Source organism: Periplaneta americana, chromosome 7 (genome assembly GCF_040183065.1).
Source record: "Periplaneta americana isolate PAMFEO1 chromosome 7, P.americana_PAMFEO1_priV1, whole genome shotgun sequence".
Lineage (NCBI taxonomy): Eukaryota > Metazoa > Arthropoda > Insecta > Blattodea > Blattidae > Periplaneta > Periplaneta americana.
In genome coordinates this window covers 152716407-152733612 of record NC_091123.1, presented here as the reverse complement: position 1 = coordinate 152733612, position 17206 = coordinate 152716407, and the positions used below count along the sequence as shown (strand labels likewise).

General features: G+C 35.6%; 1 protein-coding gene across 3 annotated transcripts in view; it reads right to left on the bottom strand.

Annotated features, from left to right (window-relative positions):
• HERC2 (E3 ubiquitin-protein ligase HERC2) overlaps positions 1–17206 on the bottom strand; it is a 159788-nt gene that overhangs the window by 87442 nt on the left and 55140 nt on the right. For all 3 annotated transcript variants that reach the window (XM_069831643.1, XM_069831645.1, XM_069831644.1), the window contains exons 29-35: positions 16587–16740; positions 13792–13913; positions 12993–13129; positions 9435–9653; positions 4445–4557; positions 3851–4026; positions 2062–2260 (exon numbers count right to left, since the gene is read on the bottom strand). In XM_069831643.1, the coding sequence (XP_069687744.1) occupies positions 2062–2260; positions 3851–4026; positions 4445–4557; positions 9435–9653; positions 12993–13129; positions 13792–13913; positions 16587–16740 (1120 nt within the window). The remainder of the gene's footprint in view (positions 1–2061; positions 2261–3850; positions 4027–4444; positions 4558–9434; positions 9654–12992; positions 13130–13791; positions 13914–16586; positions 16741–17206) is intronic.

Genomic DNA, 17206 nt, shown 5'->3' with positions numbered 1-17206 from the left:
CGGTTCCTATCCTGAGCAAGATTAATCCAGTATCAACCATCATATCCCACGTCCATCAAATCAATTTTAATATATCCTCCCATCTACGTTTCGGCCTCCCCAAAGGTATTTTTTTTCCTCCAGCCTCCCAACTAACACACTACATATATGCATTTCTGGATTCGCCCATATGTGTTGCATACCCTGCCCATCTCAAACATCTGGATTTAATGTTCCTAATGTTCAGGTGAACAATACAATGCGTCCAGTTGTGCGTTGTGTAACTTTCTCCATTTTTGTGTAACTTTATCCTTCTTAGCCCCATATATTTTCCTAAGCACCTTATTCTCAAACACCCTTAACCTCTGTTCCTCTCTCAAAGTGAGAATCTAAGTTTCACAACCATACAGGTTATAAAATACTATTGTCTTTAAAATACAACAAACAGCAGACTTAAAGTACCCAAAGCACCTTGACACATGATGATTTAAGAGCTGCCCCTGCGTACCTACTATGGATTAGAGGTGCACTCCACCATTAATACTAAGATTTATTCAAATCATTGGTCCTCAAGTGAGACTGACCACTGGGATCCGGAATTACAAGCATGAAAATATAATGAAAATGACAGGAGTGAAATAATTATTCGTTACGAACATTTAAAAAATTTGTATATTCATATATAAATGAAAGTGCAGGATATGAAAAGAAGTCTTCAGAATTTCCATCACAATTTTCTGTATCTCATAAAAGGGAATATTAAGAGGTTTAAGAATACTACATATGAATTTTGGCAGACATCTCCTCGCTTCAAACAATAAGCCTGTAACATCCCAGTTATAAAGTGGAATGCCATATTTTTCACTGAGGTATGGAAGGCAAGGTACATATTTAGCTTGCTTGTTAATGTTTATCTGCTGTTCCTGATTTGTGTCTCACTCAAAGCATATTGTAGGGTCTAAGACCATCGCTTTCTGAGTTCTTCTGTTAGTTGTGATTATAACCACCTTTCTACGAGAGTCATCTTCAGAAACACAATGAATATTCTCATGTACTTTCATGTACTTCCCATCCTCTGTTTCTCAGTAGGTTGGCAACTGCTGTACGGGCTCGATGGTGTCTGTTGTTACGTAATAACTCCCCTTTCTTATAGAACCCCAGTACATGTCCAAGTGTTTCAGTCTCGATGCAACAGGGTGGCAACAACAGTTAGTACTGAAGGTTCTGCTAGGAACAGATCTCACTGTGGTGACATTGCAAGACATCTTCATGGCACTCATTTATTCCGAGGACAAAAGACACTTTTAGAGGTGATCTAGGAGTTGACTTTGGGGCATTCTTCATATTACGTACAAACACTTTTTTGTCTTTATATGGGAGCTAGCACAATGATGCTACTACGATCAAGGCACAATAATTGAAGCGTCGGCTGGAACAACGTTGTAAGTTACAAAATTTTCATTCGGTATGTTTCCGTGTAATAATGTTGTATGTCATGTTACCTTGCTATACTCCTTGGCTTACAACTGTCCATCTATGCAGTACGTGAAATTTTTCCACTCAAAAGTTTGCTACCCTCATAAGAACAACGTTGTGCGCGTACACATTTTTGCAGCTCCTGTAAATTTTACCAAATGTAACTTATAACGTTGTTCCAGCCGACACTTCAATTATCTCTAGATTTCATAATAATTTCGGACTTCTTCCCTAGACCATCTTTTAGGGCTCATTTCGACAACTTTGCACCTGAAGCAAACCATAGAAAGTTACAGACAGGAAGAATGGATCTGTGGGATCAGACCAATTGGAGAAGTTACTGAATTTATGCCATGAAAGCAACAGTAAATTCTAACTGTGCAGAATTTCACAATGAAGGTAATTTTAAAGTTATCATCAAAGTGTGAAAAACAAATAAGCAACCTACGAGACTTTGTGAATAGTATATAGTTAATGTCTTAATGTATTTTAATAACCTGGAAAACTTTGCGTTTGTCAACTCTTCTATAGCAATTTTTCTCAATGAATGTTTCCAAGGCAGTAAGCAGAGAGCAACCAACTTTATAATGACTGAATGTAACTCACGTGCTTTGGTAGCCTCCTCATTTGTGTCGGTGTCTGTGTCAGTTTCAGCAGGTGTGGGCGGCTCAGCCAGTTTCAAGTCATATTTATCTTCTTTACCCATTCGATATGAATTTGTGGACCCATTATCCCACTGAACTCGAATCCAACCATCCTCTCCCAAATCTCCTATGACTCTTCCTTCACCAGGAGGTGGTCCATCCTATGAGAAATAAAAATTAACCCATAGTAATTTCAAATACCTGTAAGATTTTATGTACTGATCAGTGCTACTATGTAGGAAGAGGAATGTTTGAAAGTTATGAAAACAAGTATAAATTTAACAGTTCAATACTAGTTTTCGAATCATAATAGAACTAATTAATATAGCTACTCACATTTTTCATCTGTCTTCAGCACAAGTATCTGATGCATCTATTTATTATTGTTATCATTATTATTATTATTATTATTATTATTGTTATTATTTAATTTGTAGGCTTACATCTTGCATATTGTAAAATATTTACCACAATTATTATACAATAGTTATTTTTTTATCATTTTCATTATTATTGTGACTCTTGTGATGTCCTCAATTCACTAATTGCTGTTGGCCAGCACATCAATATTAATAACAAATAAATTAATAAATATTATTATTATTATTATTATTATTATTATTATTATCATCATTATCATCATTGCACCAGCCATTAGCTAAATAAATAAATTTATTATTATTATTAATCTACTTAATGTATTCATTTCTCTATACTGATGACTGTTACTAAATATACAAGGTGATTCAGTGACCATGTTACAAAATTTTAGGGATGATAGAGATCATCGATATGAATTATGTCCAGAAACGTTCCGTTTCATAGTCACAAGCCTAGATATGCTAGTCAGTGTAACCAACTAGAATCGAAATCAAGACCATCCTTTTGAAGTTTGGTAGCAGACAATTTGTCCTGCAAACATTGGTGATTTGTCATCAACATGGCAGAGCCCAATTGCAAACTCATGGCACCAACATGCGCAAGCTTCTTTCTGAGGCTTCGGAGTGAGAGGTTCTATGTGTGCGGGCAACTGCTTACTCATAGGGCATACTGTTCAAACACCCCCCTCCCCAAGCAAGACTTTTGGACGAGTCCATGTAAGTGGATGCCAATTCGTCTTTCATACAGGTGCCACGAGTTTGCGATCGGGTTCTTTGTCGGCATAGTAAAAGATATTTTGACTGATTAAATCTTGCAAAATTCCTTCCATTTTCTTTTGCTCTTCTATAAATGAAATGCATATAAGCAAGCTGCAAGGTTTAAATGGTGAAAATATCGTTTAAGATGCCTACTAGCTTATACCATGTTTATGAGAAATCACCAACGTTTGCAAGAACAAGTCGTCTGCAACCAAACTTCAAAAGGATGGCCTTCAATTCGAATCTAGCTGGTTACATTGACTAATGTATCTTGGCTTTTTACTACCAAACAAAATGTTTCCAGACATAGGTTCCTATGTGTCCTATGTGAAAGTTGTTCATAATTGTCTACTCTATCATTAAAGTTTGTAACATAGTCACTAAATCACCTTGTGTACTTGTAAATAACTGAAAATAAAAAATTAACAAACCTTAAAACAGAAAACACTAAGTCATACATACACAAATTTAATAAAAATGAACATAATAACAGAAATTTCGAAATTTTGATAACAGCTGGAGTAGAAGTTTGTGGTACAGATATTCATTTTTTTTTCTTTAATTTTTATTACATTAGAGCCACTCTATATAATTAATAAAATATAATATTACCTGATCTCCCCATTTCCAGTCCACGCCCCTAACAACACGGGTACCAATCTTCATCATACTCGCAAGTTCTGGACCACTCAGTACAACAGCTGGAGGAGTATTCTTATGCAAAGTGTCCTCATAAATAGCAAAAACATCCTTGTTTTTATCTTCCACACATGACGAAAACTCTGGTCCTGCCAAGGAATACACTAAGTATTAGAATAAAACATATCAATTACAAGCTTCATAAAACATGAAATCTAACTCCCAATACATTGGACAGAGCACGAGACTGTGGAATCAATCAAGATTTAAGCTCATTTACTATTGTAAAGTTTTGGTGACAGTTGTACTGTTTGAATCTGTAGACATTCGCCATATTTTTCTCGGAAGTGCACAATGTGGTAACTAAAAGAAAGAACTAATTACACGTAATTTCCAGTCATACTTTATTTCCTCAGTTTTAAATATACATTGTTTAACTCTGTGCCATTTTTAAGATGTGTTTAAATTTTGAGCCTGATTACTGCCCTATACTGAAATTTAGCTAAATTTTTAAGTCTTATCAATCCCATTAAACTTCTATTGGAAGTTGATTTAATCGAAACTTACCCATTTGTCTCATCAAAGCTTGTATAAGAGCCAGAACTCCAGAATTTATTATTAAGCTTATTTCATTACCATGATGATTTCCTGTCAGCATCCCCAAGATCGTCAACAGAAATCTGAAATGGATTAAACACACTATAGCTCAAATCCAAAAAAAATTCAAGAAATTAAAACTAGGCTTATGTGTGGAAACTGAAATGTACTGTAAAGTGCGGTAAACTTGAATAAATAAACCATGATAGTCATATTTGTGTCTTAAAATAATAAAAAAAAAAAATACTTAAGAAATGGAGAAAAATTTAAATAAAGTAATTAAAAAAATGTGTTCAGTAAATCTGACATAATGGTATGCATTTTTTAAGGTCAAGTTTGCCCTAATTTACGGCATGGAAAATAGTTCATTTCAGAGAAAACAGAAAGAAAATACACCACTCAATATACCCTCTAAGGTCGTCGCTAAAAAAATTTGCCCCCTCCCCCTTTGTATTGTATTGTATTGTATTTATTAACATTCCATGGTATTCATACATGCTTACAGCTAGAATATGGAACAAGTTCAAAAAACTTAATACTATTATAAAATCTTAATTTATAGTCACAGTCTAGATGAAATATATACAGACGAGATTTACAATATAGTCTACTAGTACAACACATAGTTTTAGTATCAATTTCATGAAGTGTTATTGAATGTCATGAATTCACCTACAGAATAGAAGGCGTGAGAAATTAGGTACTTCTTTAATTTGGCCCGAAATAATTTTATGTTTTGAGTTTCATTTTTTATATCGATAGGGAGGCTATTAAAAATTTTTACTGCCATATAACGCACTCCTTTTTGATAGCACAATAGACTTGCCGATGGAGTATGAAAGTCATTTTTTTGACGTGTATTTATGCTATGAACTGTTGAATTAGTTACAAAGTTTTCACGATTACATACAAGGAAGACTATTAATGAAAAGATATACTGACAAGCCATGGGCATTATTTGTACTTTTTTGAAAATAGTCCTACACGATTCCCTAGATTTGGCACCTACTATTATTCTAATTACTCTTTTTTGTAATAGAAATATATTGTTACTATCTGTGGAATTTCCCCAGAATATTATTCCAAAACTCATTACCGAGTGGAAGTATGCAAAGTATATTGTTTTTAAGGTATTGATATTTACTATCTTTTGCATAGATCTAATAGCAAAACAAGCTGAATTTAGTTTGGGGGTAATTTCTTTAATATGATTTTTCCAATTTAACACATTATCGATTTTTAAGCCAAGAAATTTGGTTGTTGTTGTTTCTAATAGGGATCTATTGTTAATTATTGCGCTAGAAATTTGCGACGTTGAATTTGGACAGGATTTAAATTGAATTATGTTAGTTTTGTTACAATTTAATACTAATTTATTGACTGAGAACCAGTCACATATTTTGAAGAGAATTTCCTCTGTTGAAGATTGGAATGTGTTGGAGTTATTGGCTGTAATTATTGGCTGTATGCGGAAATGACAATCTTGTGTAGGTCTCTGTGTCCTTTTTAAGTAATACACACAATGAAAAACGCGAATGACGCCCCTCTCTGAATAGACAAATGCTTAAAAAATGTCTAGCAATACTTCTGCGGTTCGTGCAATAACAGGCAGAAATTTAAGCACATCCTGCTGCGTCACCCAGGCTGTAGCAAGACTGAATCACTTGGTCACATGCTAGGACAATATCCTAAAGGTGAGCTGCTGATAAATGCATGGTATCACCGAGTGCAAAGTACAATGGCATCCTCTTTAAAATCTTTGGGATGGGAAATTCATGAGGAAGTGCACTATGTCTCATCAAACGGATCATTCAGACGAGCTGATATCATTGCTATTAACAGGTGCACTAGACAGGCTCTTATTCTTGACCATACAGTCCGTTTCGAGGCAGAATTTCACGCTAAAAAGAAGACCATCTATGAGCCTTGTACATCCTAAGTGTCAGAAAGATATGATATACCTCTAAAAACCTTACACGGGAATAAACACTAGCTCTACGAGTTTTCATACTGCACCTTATACGTGTTCAGTATGAGCTCCATTTGTCATGCGGCAGACATCCAGTCAATAGTCACCATGTCTGGGGTGATGAACTAACAGCAGGAACAATCCTTCTCAATTCTGGCAAGTCCTTCATGTAGCTCCACAGAAAGAAATCACTTGATGTGAGGTAGGGTGACCATGAACTACGTACAAAAGCTACTCTGACATTGTCGACTCTTTCATTTGGCACACCTGGACGTCCTGAACTCTTCCCTTTACAGATGCACCCAGTTGTTCCAAACTGTCTATACCAGTGGTCGTCAGCACTCACTGAAATGGGTAATGGGTAAACAGTGCATCGTAATATGCCCCGTCGTGCAGCAGGAAGAGGAAGAGAGCATATCCGCCAGCCGCCACAGATGCACCATGGTGCAGTCTTTTTTTTCTCAGGTAAGAGACACTAGCCCGAGGGTGCACTGTGTTGATGGCTGCTGGTCTATACCATAAATGAATGTTGTTATCGGATGGAGAAAGATCAATTCTAAATTGCCTTCAGAAAGCTCCAGATACAGAGGCTAGAGAATCGCACTTCGCAAATTGCAACACAGAAAAAGACTTATGCACGAGAGTCGCCATTTTGTAAATCTGACGCTGTGACACAACGAACACTGCGGACATACGATACCAAATTTTCACAGCTCTTCTTTCATTACATATAGGAAATACACACACACTTTCGTTTGTAAAGTCATACCAACCACCTGAAACCGCGATAATTATTTAGGGACACAGTGTATTTTCCCTCCATACATTTATATTTTAACTGATTACATTATTGAACGTTACATTTCAACAAATTACATTGTTGTTATACTACGAGGGGAATCCAGGAAATAACGACCGTTTTGTTGTAATAATTAAAAATATATATATTTATTTGAAAAAACAGTCTGTTACATAACTGAAGCTTCCTTTACTTCTCTACATAATCACCACCTACATTTAAACATTTGTCGTATCTGTTCACTAGCTTTAGAATTCCCGTGTTATACTCCTCTGCCGCCAGTTCATTAAGCCAGGTGTTCACTGTCTTCTTCAACTCTTCATCACTTCCAAAACACGTACCATCCAGAAAGTCTTTCAGCTTAGTGAAAAGGTGAAAATCGCTAGGAGCAAGGTCTGGACTATAGGGCGGATGATCAAAGATTTCCCAACTGAATTGATCCAGCAATTCTCGAGTTGAAGCAGCAGTGTGCGGGCGGGCACAGATTTTGTGGTAGCCAAGATGTTGCGACACAATTTCACCAAGCAAAGAACGAGAAATGTCAGGAAAGGCAATATGCAATTCGTCGAGTGATGTGCGCCTGTCTTGCAAGATTCTGTCGTTCACTTTAGTCTTCAGGTCTTCTGTGATGAGTGATGGGCGTCCGGGTCGAGTTTCATCGTGGACATTTGTTCGCCCATTGTTGAACATTTCGCACCATTTTCTCACATTTCTTTCATTCATTACATTATCACCATACACTTCTTTCAATTGCCGGTAAATTTCTGCAGGTTTCAAATGTCGGGCATTCAAAAATCGAATCACACTCCTCACCTCACAGTCGGCGGGATTATCAATCACGTTGTTCATTTTGAAGTAACACAAAATGCACAATGGCGACTTGTTGCAACCAGTACTCACAACATTATGAGAATACATGTTAAGGAAGCCAGTTGACCTTCAAACAAGAAAGGGGAGTCAGCTGCGCGGCGGGTATGCGTGAACGGTTGTTATTTCCTGGATCCCCCTCGTATGTTTGAATTCACATCTTCATTTATATTTTAACTGATTGCATTATTGTAACTTTATATTTTGAATTCGACCAGCCTCATGGTCTAGTGGTCAGAGCTTCTGGCTATAGTTCATGAGGTCCCGGGTTCGATTCCCGGTCAGAGCACAGGAATTTTTCCTTAAAGGGGATTATTCCTGTGTTCGTCCATGGTCTGGAATTTAGGTTAAGTTTAGATTTAAGACCTCTCCTGGCACTACATTATCATAATCATCCTATCACATCATCGGGGTAATGTAACTCCGCCTTCCAGGCGCCCCAACCTCAGAAGTGGGTTACAATTAAGCCACAGCCAGGAGAGAAGACCAGAAATGTCGAAAAGACAACCTGGTGGCATTGGATAAAAAAAATATTTTGAATTCACTTCATTACATATTTATTTTACTTATTATTATAGGTACTCCTCTGGAATATTCTCCATTCATGTATTTTAATTTCAAGACCCCTGTTATCATTTACATTACTATTTTAAACTGATGTCCGTGTCAGAATAAATAAATAAATTTCTAAGATCCGAATTTTCCAATCTGATGTGGGAATAACGACATACTGCTCAGGTAAGGATTTTACAACCAATGACTGAATGAATGAATGAATGAATGAACGAACAGATCGATCGATCGATCAATCAATCAATCAATCAACCAACCAATCAATCAATCAATCAATCAATCACAGTAAGTCGGAAGTCATAATTTATTGTGCTGCTAGTTATCTAGATCAATGAGTAAATTGAATTGATGCAACACAAGCGTTATTGAACTACTCTAAAATATTTGTAATATCATGTTAGAATGAAACTCCATTGAATCTATGGCCTTTGATTTTAATTACAATTTTTATGTCACTTTGTATAACTTCGTTCAAAAGTTTACTTTAAGCCCTATTGTTATTAAACTTTTGAAGTCTATGTTAGATGCATAAAACTGAAGGTTTCCCTTGCCTAAAATTCCTATGTTTAGTAATGACATATTCCGTAGGAAGGAAATCAATCTGTTGCACAATCTTCCAATTTTCAAAGTTATAATTGATTATTCACATAATAACAATCAGTAAAGGCTATAATCTTGTACGTAAATTAAAAATGAAATTTTAATTCCAATTCTGATATGAAATGTTTTGTAAATGGAATATATTAGCTCACCTTGCCCATGGCAACTTCCGAAGCCAACTGTAGGTTCCCTGATTCAGTGAACCTTTTCCTTTTAACTTGTGAGTTTTCCTGGGTTGTTCAGCAAGTTGCACATGTTCCCGCAATGCTGCTACAGCCCATGATGTGATTTTGGCTTGTGCTAACAATACTTCTACTTTCTGGTACGGATTTACTGACTGGATATTTTCAAGACAGTATGATAAACCTTCCCTGAAACAAAATGATATAAAAATAAACGGAAATTTAATTATTTCATATTTAAAATTTCATTGCTTATAGTTCACGTTAACACTTTGTTTGTTAAAAACATAAAATTGTTTAGTCACACATTAAAAAGTGTTAAAATTTTTAAAAAAGGTATATACCTTGGACAGACGGCCCTTTTTGATGTGATGTTACGTCTTCATCAGTGTCTCCTGAACTACTGGTGATCTTGAATTCTGCGATGTGCATTTGTCGGTTGTAGGGGTGGGGGTATGTTGTTCTTATGGTGGGGGCTGGTTGTTTGTGTGTTATGACCGTATCATGACATCGAATAATGTATGGGTATTGAACTGTAATTGTGTATTAAGTATATGTTGTGGGTATGTTTATATATTTCGTATTGTTCTAAGATGTTTAACTGTGAACTTCTTGGTGTGATGTGTAAAATTTCCATATCTGTTTCTATATTATTGTAGTCATGATTATTGTTGATAATGTGGTCTGCGTAATTTGATGTGATGTAGGGTTTGGTTTTAGCTTTAATATGTTCATTATATCTTGTATGAAAGGATCTTCCTGTCTATCCTATGTAAAAATGTGGGCAACTATTGCATTTTAGTTTGTAAACTCCAGTTGAATTATATTTATTTTAATGTTTAATGTGATTATTTAGATATTCCTGTGTTGTGTTATTTGTTTTGTATGCTATCTTTTATTTTAGTTTTCTGAATGAAGTTGCAATTTTGTGAGTATTGGTATTGTGATATGTTAATGTTATGTATTTATTCTCACTTTTTAACATGTGACTAAACAATTTTATGTTTTTTTTTTTTATTTTATGTTTTTAAAATGTCAGTTATTTATTTACAGAAATTCACCACTCCACTATATTTTCTTCAGAATAATACAGCATGTAATACATACTTACAGGTGCCGTTCAGTGTTGACTTCAGTGTTTTATTTTGTTAGTAATATGAACTGTATAGAGAGGTCAACAACAGATCAGATCAATGTGAGAACATTTCATTAAAGAGATCAGAGATTCTAAGATAATTGTGTAACGAAAGGGCATATGAAGTAGCTGTGAAAATAGGTTTCCTCCAAGAATTTTTATTTTTCTGGCTGTTCTCATTCTACTACTGCTTGTGTCATTGTCAGCTCGTTCAATACTCTTTTTTTAAAGATCCTCCCTCATCTTCCTGACGATAACCTTTTGGTCTGTAATCTATTATTACAGGTATTCTGTTTTTCGTCTTTCTATAAAATGTATCGAATTATATTCTTTGTTCAGAATTTATTAATGATTGATTTTACATTCAATTTTTCTAAAATTATTCCATATTTATTCTGGTCCAAAAGTAAGAATTTAATTTCAGCTGTTTTCATTCTGTTCTTGTCTTTTTGTTCGAGAGTCTGTATTTCACTATCACACAGAAAATGAGAGGATAATGTATTGTACATTTTTATTTCATATTGGAGTGCAAGAGGTCAAATGACTTTATTGTCAAACACCTGGCATTAGAAAACAACAACAACATTTTTATTTCATTTCATCTGATTGATTTTCGATCTTTAACTACCCATGACTTGCATCCATGTAAGAGTCAGCACATTGAAAGTACTTAATATAATTTAGTCATGGTATCCTTTCTTACATGGTTACAAGTTTATAAACTAAACTATGTTGTTGTTGTTGTTTTCTAATGCCAGGAGTTTGACAAAGTATTTGACCTCTTGCACTCCAATATTTTTCAAAGATATTATCATGGCCAGCCACTGAAGCACAGATTTTGAGGTGTTCCGAATCCATTTCTTGGTTTGAGTTGCACAATGGGCAGTTAGGGGACTGATATATTCCAATTCTATGCAGGTGTTTGGCCAAACAATCATGGCATGTTGCCAATCTAAATGAAGCTACAGACGATTTTCGTGGTAATAAACTAAGCTATAATTTCAAGTGTTCTTCAATTTTTTCACATTGTGTATTTTATAATATTTGTGAATTTATTCAAAATTCCTGCGGCACGTTACAGTTCAGGCCACATTACTGTCATGAATATAAAACATACCATGCTGAACACAAAGAGCAGATAAGATTACTGCGAAGTGTGGTTAGTAATCACGTAAAAAAAGCCTACGAACTTATCAAACCTCCTTCGTATGACCCATGACTCTTGTAAGTTATTTTATCTCTCCAGCTTCTATGTCCTTTAAAGCCATCTGAATCTTTGCAACTAAATCTTTTTTATTTGCTATTTAGAGCTGCAGAAACATTCCTTCGTGAAGCCCCAAAGACAGAAGTCCTGTGGTGTCAAGTCTGGAGACCATGCCAGCCAAGAAGCTAGACCATCTCTAAATCACTACAAATTGTAGAAACCGAATGTAAGCTATAAAATTACAGTACACTCATGACAACAGTGCATACTTAGTGAAATAAAATGACAAATAGGTCCAAAGAGTATGACAATCAAAGAAACGTTTATCATTCTGCAATTTGAAAATGGGAATGACTTCAGAAAAATGGTAAAGTATTAACATTTCTTTACAGCAAATCAGGTCTTCTATCAATTATATGATGAAAGAGTAATGGAATGGAGAAAAATTCTCTCCGGCGCCAGGATTTGAACCCGGGTTTTCAGCTCTTTGTGCTGATGCTTTATCCACTAAGCCACACCAGATACCCACCCCGGTGTCTGACAGAATCGTCTCAGTTTAAGTTCCAACTCTTGGGTTCCCTCTAGTGGCCGCCTCTGCACTACGTCATAGATGTCTATGAACATAGGACTGAAGTGTTCATAGACATCTATGACGTAGTGCAGAGGGTGGCCACTAGAGGGAACCCAAGAGTTGGAACTTAAACTGAGACGATTCTGTCCGGCGCCGGGGTGGGTATGCGGTGTGGGTTAGTGGATAAAGCATCAGCACGTAGAGCTGAAAACCCGGGTTCAAATCCCGGCGCCGGAGAGAATTTTTCTCCGTTCCATTACTCTTTCATCGTATGACGACGCAGAATATCTGCATGGAAATATCATATGTACTTCGGTACATTAAAATAATATAGACTTCTATCAATTTCTTAATGAGTGACCTTAGCTTTTCATACATCCTGTGTAAAATCGTCAATTTAAAAGTCAAGTGAAAAACATGACCTTTTGTATAGTTGTAATATTAAAAAATGTTATGTATTACAAGGAGTTCCTTTCCCATTTCATACTCGTACTGATTCTTTGAGGCTTAATAGACAAGTCTTAATAAACTGCTAATGTGCAGAAACACAAAACAAGATACTGAAGAAAGGTATAATTATTTATCCTGTAGTTTCGATATACTTCTTAGAGAACTCACCTCAGGACATGTTTCTTATGAGCTAGGCCCAACCAGCCATTTAGTAACGTATACTTAACAGATGATATTAAATAATCTCTTTTCAAAAGCTCATACATCATTTCTGTTCCTCGTATCCTGATCCTTGCTCTCTGTACCTACAATAAAACACAAAATAATATGTTCAATTTTTTGTCTTATTTGCTATTAACATTTACTATTCATTGTCAGATTAGAAATTTATATACATAAAGCAATAATGAATGCCTTTATGTTACTTTACTTTTATTAGAATAAATTAATTTATTACAATTTTGTTTAAAACATTCCCGAAAACTCAGGTCCCAAAGTACTGTAGTATTATGTTTCAATTTGTTATGCCATTACATTGAAGGAACTTTTGACGAAAAGAAAGACTTTTAATTCTAATACTTAATAATGGCGTTCTCTTTATTTAACTTTATGTCTTGCAAAAAGTTGTGCTCTATCAGTTTGCCATCCTACTGAAGAAACGTACAACAGTTCTGAAGAGGAAAAACTGTAGATTGCAATATGTGTATTATTTTGATATTTGCTGTCCCAGTTAAGGAAATTCAAAGAAGGTAACTCTGATATTCGCCTTACTGAAGTACTTGTCTATTTATATATACCTACACAAGTATATTAATTTCGGTTTCCTTTTGTAAATGTTTCAAGCAATGGAATGAAATTATTTTGATTAAAATAATGGATATAAAATGAATTGACAAATTTCTGGATACGAAATAAGATTTTTTATGTTTTCCTGTAGAGTAGTACAATATGTAGAATTTCCATTTACCTGACAGTACAAAGCTTTTCTAAGAGTTTCCACATCTCCTCCCTCCTCTTGCATTACGAATTCGATGATTGCGTTCGTTATTTTAACGCCATCTGGACACTGCATGTTGTTTTGTTGCTTTTCTGACATGAAACAATACAGCACTTACAAATAATCAGAATATAGAAGGTTTTAGTTTCTTACATAGGGTATAGACATGACTGTGTCACATACCTCTAGTGATAGTACACACCTAGAGAGGGTCAGAAAGAACCTGTATCTGGAAATATCATTTAACTGTGCTACAACATTAAAGTGATTAATAAATGTGTCCCGCACCAGGACAATATTTAAGCATATCTATTGGTTAGGTTGCTTGCCGTTCAGGCACTTCTGTCTAGCAGGATAACATTTCATGTACATTTAAGTCACCGTTTTTTTTTTTTTTTTTTTTTTTTTTTTTTTTTTTTTTTTTTTTTGTAAGTTATATAATGTTTTGCCATGTATTGTGGATCCCTATCACCACGGCATGGCGCGTCCTCAGGTTGAGGATCGAGGAGACGGCCTCCAGATATGGAGGGTAGCTGTGAATATATTGAATAAGCAGTCGCGGACAGCCGATGAGGGGTGGTCCTCCAGCTTGGGGGTTGGGCGAAGGGCTAACAACCCATCACCGTAAAAAACAGCTTGTTACGAATCCTTCAAATAAGCCTCGGAATGGGACTGATTCTCTGGCACGACCACAGCAAAGGAATACAATTTTGAGATTTGGTACTTAGTAGCAAAAGAGCTAATCAGATATAGAATAGACTTTGTGGGGGTACAGGAGGTTAGGTTAGATGGGAATGGCATAACACAAATGGGAGATTATTTATTGTATTATGGGGAAGGAAACGATAATCACCAATTAGGAACAGGATTCTTTACTCATAAAAGAATAAAATCAGCAGTAAAAAAGGTCGAATTTATCAGTGATAGGTTATCGTATTTAGTACTTAAGGATAGATGGTGTGATATCGTAGTTATAAATGCTCATGCCCCTACAGAAGAGAAAGACGACCATATAAAGGATAGCTTCTATGAGGAATTGGAACAGATTTTTGATCAGTTACCTAGATATCACATGAAAATTTTATTGGGGGATTTCAATGCTAAAGTAGGACGGGAGGATATTTTTAAACAGACTATTGGAAAAGAGAGCCTACACATATCTAGTAATGACAATGGAGTTAGGTTAGTCGAATTGGATTTGAGGGAGGTGGGATATGATGATAGAGAATGGATTAATCTTGCTCAGGATAGGGACCAATGGCGGGTTTATGTGAGGGCAGCAATGAACCTCCGGGTTCCTTAAAAGCCAGTAAGTAAGTAAGTAAGTATATATGTTTTGTTTTTTGTTTGTTTTTTTTGTTTTTTTTTTTTTTTTGTTTTTGATCCGATTTTGTTGTGCATTTATTGGAAGACTTACAACAAGATGGGAAGATAAGTGAAACAGGATGTGGAAACAAAGGAAAAGTCATGGATGGAAGTAATGAACGAGAATATGTGGAGTAATCGAGAAAACTAAATGTTGATATACCACACTTGACCCTCGTAATCAGGGATACGAGAAAGGATGATGACAATGATTTATTTAATTGTTCCTCCTGGCCCCTTCTACAATCACTAGAAGTTTGTAACAAAGGCATGTGATATCCTGTATATGTTACATACATATTACTTATACAATGAGGTTTCGTGAATGGTACTAAATTACAAAATTCTCTTTGCCAACATGAATCGAAATTACGGGTGACAGAAAACAATGTTTTGAACATTCAAAGGTAGATTTGAACATTGAAAGGTGGAATGTTAGAAAATCTATTAAAGAAAATACACATTCAATGGATTCCCTCATATGTTGGTCTACTAATAAATAACACTACAGATTCATTGACAAAAAAGGAACACAATTTCAAAAACAAAATAAAATTTTCAGTCATTAAAGACTTTCAAGAATATTTAAAACAAGAGTAGAAACAGAAATACTCAACAAACACACTCAAGAATCACATGGAGGAAATAATGGGTAGCAGACAAAAGAAGAACTTGGGAAACTGTACATAAACAAGGAAAGAAACCATTGTTATGTTTAAATTAAACTCAGGCCACGACTGCTTAGCTGCTCATGTGTATAGTCCGGGTCAACTTACTTCATACCCTAAGGGTGAAACTTAACCATTTTTCTCCCATTACTACATATGCTAGTGAATTGCGGTGATTTTCTAGTTTGCAGATTGAATTTTCTTTTACTAACTTCGTTTCGAATTTCGATACTGACAAATACTACAAATGATAGGGATTTTGTAACTGTTATGTTGGCAGCTGAGACAAATGTTGTTGGTATTGGAGTTTCCAAGAATTATCTCCGGGTTTCTTAAAAGTCGTAAATAAGTAAGTGTATTAACTGATAGGTTATTTAGCGTCGATGGAATTAATGACAGCGAGATGATATTTGGCAACATGAGGCCCAGGATTCATATGGTAACCTGGCATTCGCCTTACAGTTGGTAAAAAAAACTCAACCAGGTAATCAGCCCAAATGGAAATGAAACCCATGCCCGAGAGCAGCTCCAGATTAGCAGGCATTATACACTGCTAGTAGGTGTAAAATAACAAACGGAGAAAATCCAAATGACTCTACAATACAGACAAATCAATCATCAAGCTGAAGTTAAGTTTAAAATTAAGGTGAGGGAGGGAAGATACTCTTCAACGATTCCGATATTCTACATTACTTTAAAGGAAATGTAACTTGTGCAAGACAGACTGCCTACCTGCAATTTGCAGAAGCATGTTTGTTGTACTGTCCCAACCATCATCACCATCTTCTTCCTCTTCTTCTTCCTCATCTTCATCTTTTTTTTCATCTCTAGTCCATGATTCAGTCTCTTCCTCATTCTCCTTGCATTTGGCTTCTACACCTTGGCTCTGAATGTACAAGATCAGACAAACTACTACAGTAAACTATAACTGTGCGAGAATGAATTTATGTATGAGTGTGTCTTTGTACTATCTTGCTTTATTGTGCGGTGCCATACCCAAATACTTAGGCATTGAAGCCAACTCCAGGCATTCCAATGATTGTTTGCATTGTAAGGATTCCACAGAGTTGATCTTCTGGGAAATATGATATAGTATAACGTAGCAGTATCATGGAAGTAATAAGGCTGGATACAATTATGCCAAACATTTTATGTTGTAAGGAGTTGTGAAGTGCATTCCATAACCTCTCCTACTCAATTCCCATCCTCTCCTTCCTGTGGTGCAACTTGTTTTTAACAAACGGGGCTCTGGGAACCGAATCACAGTGGTGTAACTGTTTCAACACAAATGGAAGAAATGTCATTTCACCATGCTGGTCTACCACAGCATCAAAGCGTTTCTTAAATGGCAA